Source organism: Cyphomyrmex costatus, unplaced genomic scaffold (genome assembly GCF_001594065.2).
Source record: "Cyphomyrmex costatus isolate MS0001 unplaced genomic scaffold, Ccosl1.0 scaffold120, whole genome shotgun sequence".
In the NCBI taxonomy this organism is placed as follows: domain Eukaryota; kingdom Metazoa; phylum Arthropoda; class Insecta; order Hymenoptera; family Formicidae; genus Cyphomyrmex; species Cyphomyrmex costatus.
The window spans coordinates 2,714,998-2,724,182 of NW_017275174.1; the positions used below are offsets into that span (position 1 = coordinate 2,714,998).

The 9,185-nt window shown below is 24.4% G+C and overlaps 1 protein-coding gene across 1 annotated transcript in view; it reads right to left on the bottom strand.

The window, feature by feature from the left end:
* LOC108778684 (uncharacterized) overlaps positions 1 to 721 on the bottom strand; it is a 12,246-nt gene extending 11,525 nt beyond the window's left edge. The window contains exons 1-2 of the mRNA XM_018545927.1: positions 682 to 721; positions 197 to 578 (exon numbers count right to left, since the gene is read on the bottom strand). Coding sequence (XP_018401429.1) covers positions 197 to 559 — 363 coding nt within the window. The 5' untranslated portion in view covers positions 560 to 578; positions 682 to 721. The remainder of the gene's footprint in view (positions 1 to 196; positions 579 to 681) is intronic.
* Positions 722 to 9,185: the final 8,464 nt, after the last annotated feature.

Genomic DNA, 9,185 nt, shown 5'->3' on the forward strand with positions numbered 1-9,185 from the left:
TGCAATAGATAATATACGTAAAACTAAAGTAAAATGCATTATCAATAATACTGATCGTGTAAGATTGTAAACATACTAAAAATATTGATGCGTACTGTCAGTATCACTAATTCAATATTACTGATCAGTATTATTGACCGTGTAAGGTCATCTTTAAATAAAGTTTGCATCACCAACCAGTCATGATTGTGATTACCTGGTAACCTCTGGATAACGGTGAGAAATGAGGCATATCTGAGTGAATGAGGCCGGAACGAACACCATACTTGACGCACAATGGTAACTCCGCTGTAATTTTAGTAAGAGAGTAAGTATCGTTCGGTAAATCGAGCATGTTGTTCAAGTTCCGATATTCTTCCTCTAGATCCTCATCGAACTCGTCGCTGCTCGGTGCATCCTTGACCATATCTTTCATAACATCTTTCATAACATCTCTGATTACATTGATAGTCTCGGCCGAAACTATCTCATCATATTCAGCAAGCTGCTTTATTTTCGTCTTGAATGATTTTGCTTTCTCTTTGTTCATATTGAATGCTGTTTCCTTCTTAAGCTCCATATTTTTGTTTTATATAATTCTTTATAAATTTCCAGAAAACAGAATTAATTAAGCATACAATTATATAACTCTCTAGCACTTTGATTTAATAAAACTGTAATTAATCAAAAAAGAGAGCTAACCTGAATTAATGAATGACATAAGCAACATATGAGATTGCATTTAATTAACAGCTTATAATGTTTACATTTTTTGATATCTAGTAGGTATATAAATTTCTAAAAGATTGAATTTAATTAAAATAATCAGTTTACTTAATATTTATTGACGAATATATGAATTAGACAAACACGATTAAATTTAAAATTCAAGTTAATTAATTGCGTGTTGAATTAAATTAAATGAAATTATTAACAAAATAATTCGATCAAGAAAAATGACTACAACTATAAATGAATAAATGAATAAAGCTGCACCTTGAATGTTACATATGTACATTATTATTTTTGTAGTATTTAACACGTGTATGATAAATTATTTGTATATATGCATACACAGACAATAATTTAAACTATCACTTTAAACTCTTTGAATCAGAATTTCACCCTAAAGAGTGAAAATTGAACCAATCTTAAGAAAGAATTATGGCTTTAATCTTCAAAGTGAGATTTACTCTACAAAATCTTAGAGAGTAAAGGAATATAAAAATATCTGGAATGTTAACAAATTACAAAAAATAGTACAACTAAAGTGTGCAATAATTGATTATATTAATGCAGAATGCAAAAAAATGCATAAGAAAGATAAGTTATTAAACGTTCAACAAAACTTACATTATGATATAACTTTATTTAAGTATTATACAATATTATATAAATTAAAATTAAATTATATGTAATATATGAATATCATTTAAATTTTCTCGAATTATGTCCTTTTCTTAAACTATTTTAATTTAAAATTACAATAAATTATTTTCTTTCTTTGACCATTTTAATTTAAAATTACAATAAAATATCAATATAGAATATTACTGACAAAAATAATATTCTTAAAAATATATAAATATTGTAAATTCATGAGATATATAAATATATCTCACGAATAAACACTATTCAAAAGAAATTTTTCTTCTTTAAAAAAGAAGAAAAATAAAGAAGAAGCTAATAATTAAAATACAATCGCATACAATTACAATGATTCACATTCGCGAATATTAAAATAACTGTCGCGAATAAAGGAATATGGTCACAAAAATTTCAACTATGAATAGCGAATCTGTGAATAAGAAGCGTCTACGTAAAATAAAATAAACGTTTTTATTATATCAAAAAGAATAATTTTATAATTATTGAAGAAAATAGGAAAATTTGTTACATATAAATGTTTAATACATGTATTAAGAAAATTTAAATTATAAAATATTTATATACAAAATAAAATGCTTTTTTATAAATACCTTAAGGTATTTATAAAATTTCTTAATTATTTTAGCATTAAAAATCAAATTATTATTTATTTTATTTATATTGTAACAATACAAATTAAAGTTAAATGTATAATCAATAAAACTCGTCTACTTCTTGTGTGTATGATTATGTATTTTTTAAATCTTATTTAATCAGCGTCAGTCCTAAAAAAATGTATGAGATTTGAATAAATTTATCACACAAAGATGTGACTAAATACTTATTATGAAATCAGTATAAATATTTTTACGAAATTACATTCTTGTTATTAAACTTTATTACAAGAACCTTTCACGTTTCTCGTGGACACAGGATGAACATGTTGATTGCGAGACTATATCCTGTGTTTGATATTTCATATTTGTATGAAGAAATTGCCATATTGTAAAGTCATTATAATTGAGTAATATCTTCGCCAACAAATTCATTGACTGATTTTATATGACAATTAACATTTGCGACTATTTTATAAGACTTTTGCACATATTTATATTCCAATATTTAATTCTTATCTCAAAATTAAGCTTGGAATCCAAAGAATAATTAAATTATTTTTATTTATATATATATATATATATATAAATTGAATAAAGTTACAGTAATAAAGGAGCATTAAATTTATATTTTTTTTATAAACAATATATACAATTTTCGCAAATTCTTTTATTAGTATTTGAGAGACCCACAAAGTGAGAAGAAAAATGTCCCTTTTTCTAGCTTTTAATTTTCTATATGTAAAAATTACCGAAAAAAAATTCACATGAATTAAAAATTTATAAAAATCTTTTAAAAGTAGAGATTTCAAGCATTTTTTTTTTAAATTAAATTAATTTTTGACAAAGACATATATACGTATAGTTTTGAGTTAACAAAAACCGCAGAACCTTTTTCTTCAATCCAATACAAAAAAATTGTGTTATCATAATATTCGAGATATCAAAATTTGTCAAATCTGCATATTTGCGAATTAATGTGTCCTATATATTGCTCTTATGTGGTATTAAACTTGATAAAATTGTAGCACGCAATAATCAGACGCATGACCTATGTTCTCATCTGATAAAAAGGTTAACACATTATTAGGAAGCATTTGCAGAGCATTCTCATAAATTTCAAAACGCCACGATAGTATTTATAGTTATCATTACAATGTTAATTAATTAATTTGCATATTATTTATTAAAGAATTTTATGCATATTTTTCATGATGTAACTTGATATAAAGTGTCTCCCTCATCTCATCATCAATGACTTCATTCATAAAAAATAATTAGTATGGATGTTATATACATATATTAAATATAGATTATTAATTTATATTTGTTTATTGATCAATAATATTAATTATAAAGTATTAATGTCTAATAAAAGTAAGTAATCTCGAAATTTATTTATAAAAAGATATTATATTTTAAATTTAAATACATTGACATATATTTCAAATTTTGCTAACAAATAAAATAGAAAAATATGTGCCAAATTCTTGGTTATTTATCGATTCTCACATTTTTATATACAAATATTTAGAAATAGACTAATATTATCAGAATAAAATTAATAATTTCTACGAACATATCGGAAAGTCATAAATCTGCTTGTACTAAAAAAAAAAAAAACTATGCAAAGGATGTGAAAGTAACGTAGCGGAACTTTTCCGTTACACATTTTTAATCATACCTCATCTGATACGATCTTCGAGCATCCAGGATAGCAATTCCTCCTACAGACCCATAATAAATAATAGGTCACTCAAGTCGATCTTGGTCTTTATCTAGCAACTTGAGTGGTGTTATCACTCGAAGATTTTATAGAACGGATGTAAGAACAAGGATCGAGAGCAGCGGCTGCTCTCAGTGAACGATCAAACGTCGATGAGGACGTTGCCATCAAGAATTACGTTCCTCGTTTATATGTATATAAAATATTCTGCAACTTAATTGTGTATAATGTCAGTAACATCTGCGAATTGTTAGAATGCTGACTTACATTAGGATAGTGACTCGTAAGTAATTATATTTAATGAAATTGAATGAAATCAAAACTTCTTCTTCTCTCTCTCTCTCTCTCTCTCTCTCTCTCTCTCTCTCTCTCTCTTTGGAATCAAATTATGATTTTGTTTTCATTTATTTTAATTTATTACTTCTTTGTATATTATAATCATTCTTGTATATAATAAATTACTTGATCTACTACTCAAATAAGATGTTTAAAACTCGGCGATGATTAAGTAACAACTTTTCTATAAAATCTGAATATCTGCTACTTATTTATTTATAAAACATCATGATTTAAATATGTGGAAAACAACAAAGTCAGTTATATATAAGTCAAGTATTATATGAGTCATCACTTATTAGAATATTAATTCTTATTTAGTTGTTTCTATTTATTTTCTTATTTAGTTACATATATCTAATTTTAAATTAATTATTAGACTATAGTAATTATTCATGGTAAAAGCCATTATGTGTGGTCTACAATAGCAGTAGCAGTAGTAGATATGAGGCTGTATATATATGTATAATATATATAACAATTATTCTTTTCATATTCAACTACGATTGATCAATTTTTACTCTTACAGTTTCATCTACTCTTATTACTGCTACTGCCATTATAGACCACACAGTAAATGTAATACAATAAGACGTACTTATAGGTATGTAAAATCATTATTTACTTTGACTTCGAACCGATGAACCGTCTACGATAAGAGAGATCGCGAGAACTTTTCTCAGAAATTGTTGAATTTTTATTGCAATTAATCAAATACATGTTTTATAAGGAAATGACGTAAACAATAATAAACAAAAATGTCAATGTTTACATTTCTTGTGTGGCGTCATAGCTTTAAAAATATATCTATCGTTATTTTTAGTTAATATTTATTTAAATAAACTATATACATATAAAATATAAAAAAAACAACACTTTTTTAAATTTATTTTATTTGTTATTATTTCTATTGTTATACACTAAAGTTTAAATATGATAACAAAAATCTAAATTTTTTTATAAGTACTTTTTAGGTATTTAAAATAACATATATTACAAAGATTTAAAATAAATATTTGGTTTATTTATGTAACCGGACAACCAGTCCATGCATTACATTGTAACTTTAATAATAAATAACCTTATATAAATACATAAAATACTTATATGTGTGTATATTAAAAAATTGAGATTTTGTTATTATATTTTATAATCTCTTTTTTATTATTTTATAATATATTTTCATACATTTCTATTAGACCACAGATTAAAAAAGAACTTGTACTTTTAAAATATCTTATAATCCAGATAATAATACATTTATTTACATTTAAATGTAATTTAGAATATTCTATATTTTTTCATAATTTTGTTAATATTTTGAATTATCTCCAATCATCCTTAATACTTATCATTGCACTTTCTGACATAAAATGAGAAAAGGGCAATTAATGCACTGCTTGAAGTTTTTCATTGATATTTTTACAATCACCTTTGACACTCAAACGATTAAGAAATACATAAATATGATAGACTCATTGGCCAATATTCATAGCTGATTCTTATATTTAAGACTATTCTGATTGTGAGTACAATCTTTAAGATAATTTTAAAATACATAAATATCGAACATGAGTAAAGATAATTGTCAGTCAATTTGACAAAGTAAAAATATTATTATTGAATTGTAAACGATAGCTTCAAAGCAATTGTTAAAGAATTTAATAAGATGATATACCATCTTAAAAGTCACTACTATAGTTAAACTGTATGAACACGTTTGTATCTCTAAATGATATAAAAAATTAAAATTTTTCTTCAAAACTATTTTTATATATCTTGTATATTTCTGTGTTATTTGAATCAGTGTAAAAATATATCAGTAATAAGTTTGAAATTTGCAAACTCGATTTTCAGATATAATCACAATGGAAATGAGGAACGTTATAGAGATAGTCAGACAATGGTGTCTTGAAGAAGTCTGGTATGTGAGAAAAGGATTACAGAAAATCACTAAGGCGAACAAGACGAATCCATCATCGGTTTCATTGCCGATACAGCCAAAATGTAATTTATTATAGAATCAATACCAATAACATACCGCGGGTTGCTCTTAACTTATTGACAATCAGAACATATATCATTACCTATATTTTATTTAAAAATATTATTGATGCAAGCCCTTGCTTGAATTAAGGTACGTAAATTTATCATTTTCGCTCTAAACCGATAAATCGTTTGATGAAACAAATCGTGAGAACTTTTCGAAAGTTATTTATATTTCTTTCAATTAATCAAATGCATATATTTTAGAAGAAATCATTATTTATTATAATACGCAAACGTATAAATTATTCAGACTTTATCAAATTAGTTTTATGCAACAAGTGACTCTTTCCTAAAGTTTTTGAGAAAATTGATTTAATTGATATAATTTACATAATAATTCAATCATTAAAATGAGATATTTAAAAATGTGTGTGTGTAATGTTCAGTGCTATTTTTTATTGGTTTTTAAATAACTCATTTTACGAAAAACTAGCTGTCATTATTCTGATAAATTATATATATTAATTCTATATTATTATTTATTTTGTACATATATGTATATGTACATATAATATATACATATGTACTCGTATATACACATAGAAGTCCAATATGTTACAAACAATTATGTGTTTAATTGATTGCGCGTATGTGTAATGAGAAATATTTGTTCATTTTATTTTGTCCTATATTAATTATTTGATTAATTTTATTGATATAAAGCTATAACTTTTAAATTCCAATAAATGATACAAACAATTTATTTTTATGACCTTTGATATCATTAATTAGTATAATTAATATCACCGTTTTTGCCACCGCATAAATTTATTGATTAAAAAAGTTTTAAATTAACATCGACAAATTAATGACAAATGTACTATAATCATCGTGTCAATCGAGCTGAACAGATTTTCTGTAGCCCACAGCTAAATAATGCGCATATTCCGTAATAATAGTGTACTTGTTACAAGAAGAAACGTCTCGTATTTCTCATTAATGAGCCCGTAGCTCACAGCTACAATGCACATATTTCTCAATGATAGTATATTCGTGATAAAAAAAACACTTCGTATTTCTCGTTAATAACCTGAAATTATAAATGGAAAAATTGCACAATTACACCAATATCATGCAATTTTTTGTGATATTAACGTCAAATAAATATTTAATTCTAGTAATATACTGTCTTTTCCACACACTCAGCGAGAAATAACCGTCAATTAGATGTCGAATCGATGTTTAATTGACGTCAAATCATCGTGTCGGTATCAACACCAATTTAATGAATCATTTCGCATAAACAATATACTTCTGGAAACCTTAGAAATATTTGTAGAACATTTCTTGGGGATCTGTGCTATATAATGTAAATTTATAAATAAATTAAAATATTCCTGTTTTATTAATAATTTCGTTAACAACGTTTGTTTTGTAATTTTCTAAATAATATCAGTGTTAAATTAAAAAAAAATTTTTTTTGAATAAATGGTAAAAAAATTCATCATTTTTAAAGATATGTTAGCATAATGATAATTTTATTTTTAATTTTTATCCAAGAAATTTTTATGCAAATAGTGTACTAGATCCCAATAATTATAAAATTTTAATAATTTTTTAATTTATAGACTAAAATAAGCAAAAATTTTAAAACTATACATATTTGCCCATTTTGCGTTCATGTAAAATTAGTTTTAAAAATTGATTTAAATCTTGTACAATACTATTAAGGAAATGTAAGAGTTCCTTCTGTAAAAAGAGGTAGTATATTTAAACAATTTTTATAGAATATTTTCTGAAATCTCCACAGTAAATTTCAATTGTTTATTTATTCTAGCATTAAATAAATTAGGTTATTACAAATTTTAATTATAAAGGAACATAAAACCACAATACAGGTTGTTTTTTGTGATACTTAATATATTACAAAAATTTTTTATTTTACTTAATTGAAACGTTTCGGCCAATATCTGGCCATCTTCAGTAAATACATAAATAATCCTGCATTGATTACATAAATTTAAAAAATAAAATTTGCACATACATTTAGTTAACATTCACGTTTTTTTTCAAATTGTTTATGAGCACCATGATATATAGTTGATGAACCGATAAATTGTTTCGAATTGTGTAGAACGAGAATTCCTAGATTCTAATATAAATCAAATATAATGTAATTAATATATTTTAATTTAATTATTCTTAAGTTACAATTCTTTACCTGTTTTTAGACCGGTCTTTCTGTTACATTGCCTACGATAACATATAAATTTCACCGAATTGCTGAAAAAAACAGGTAAAGAATTGTAACTTAAGAATAATTAGATTATTAATAAGCGGTTGTTATATAAAACTTCATATCAATTATCGGCAAAAAGGATATCACAAAACAAGATTGTTTTTCCCCATTTGCGTCAAAAGTGCATGATTATTATATAACATGATATGATTTAATGATGAATGTTAATGATATGGGCAATAGTGATTTATATTTTATTCTTTTGATTGTAATAAAATAATTTTATCAATCTCTTTAAACAATTAAAATATATTCTGCATTTTGTATAACATTGTCGAAGTACAAAAAAATATATGCAGAATAATACAATAAATTTTATTTTTTTAAGTTTTTATATTGGTATGCATATAATGTGAACAAAGTTTAAAATAATATTTAAAAAACAAACGGTTAATTTTATGCATCATATACCTAAAGATGTGTGCGAACAGATTTTTCATCAGTGTTAATTTCGACATAAACAGATCGCAAGTTCAAAATCCGGTTCTGTAGGAATTCCCATTAATTATGGTAGGTCACAAAGAGCGCGTGCGTATATATGTGTGCGAATAAGTTATGTGTAAAATATAAATTAACAAGATACTGGATTGTTTATAAAACTGTTTTCTTAATGAATGACTCTCTTACCACTATTTATATGCTTATACATGAACACTATCAAAATTTACAATGCAATTTATTTATACATTGTTCTCTATAGAATGTAAAATCCAAATAATGAAGAGCAAAACCCAAATAAGCCAATGAACAGATTGCCAAGATGACATTGACAAATAAATATTATCTAATAATATTTTATTAGATAATATTTCTTTATTAACATTAAAATATCTAAATTAATACGCATTTCTTAAAGATATCTCCTTAAAAAACT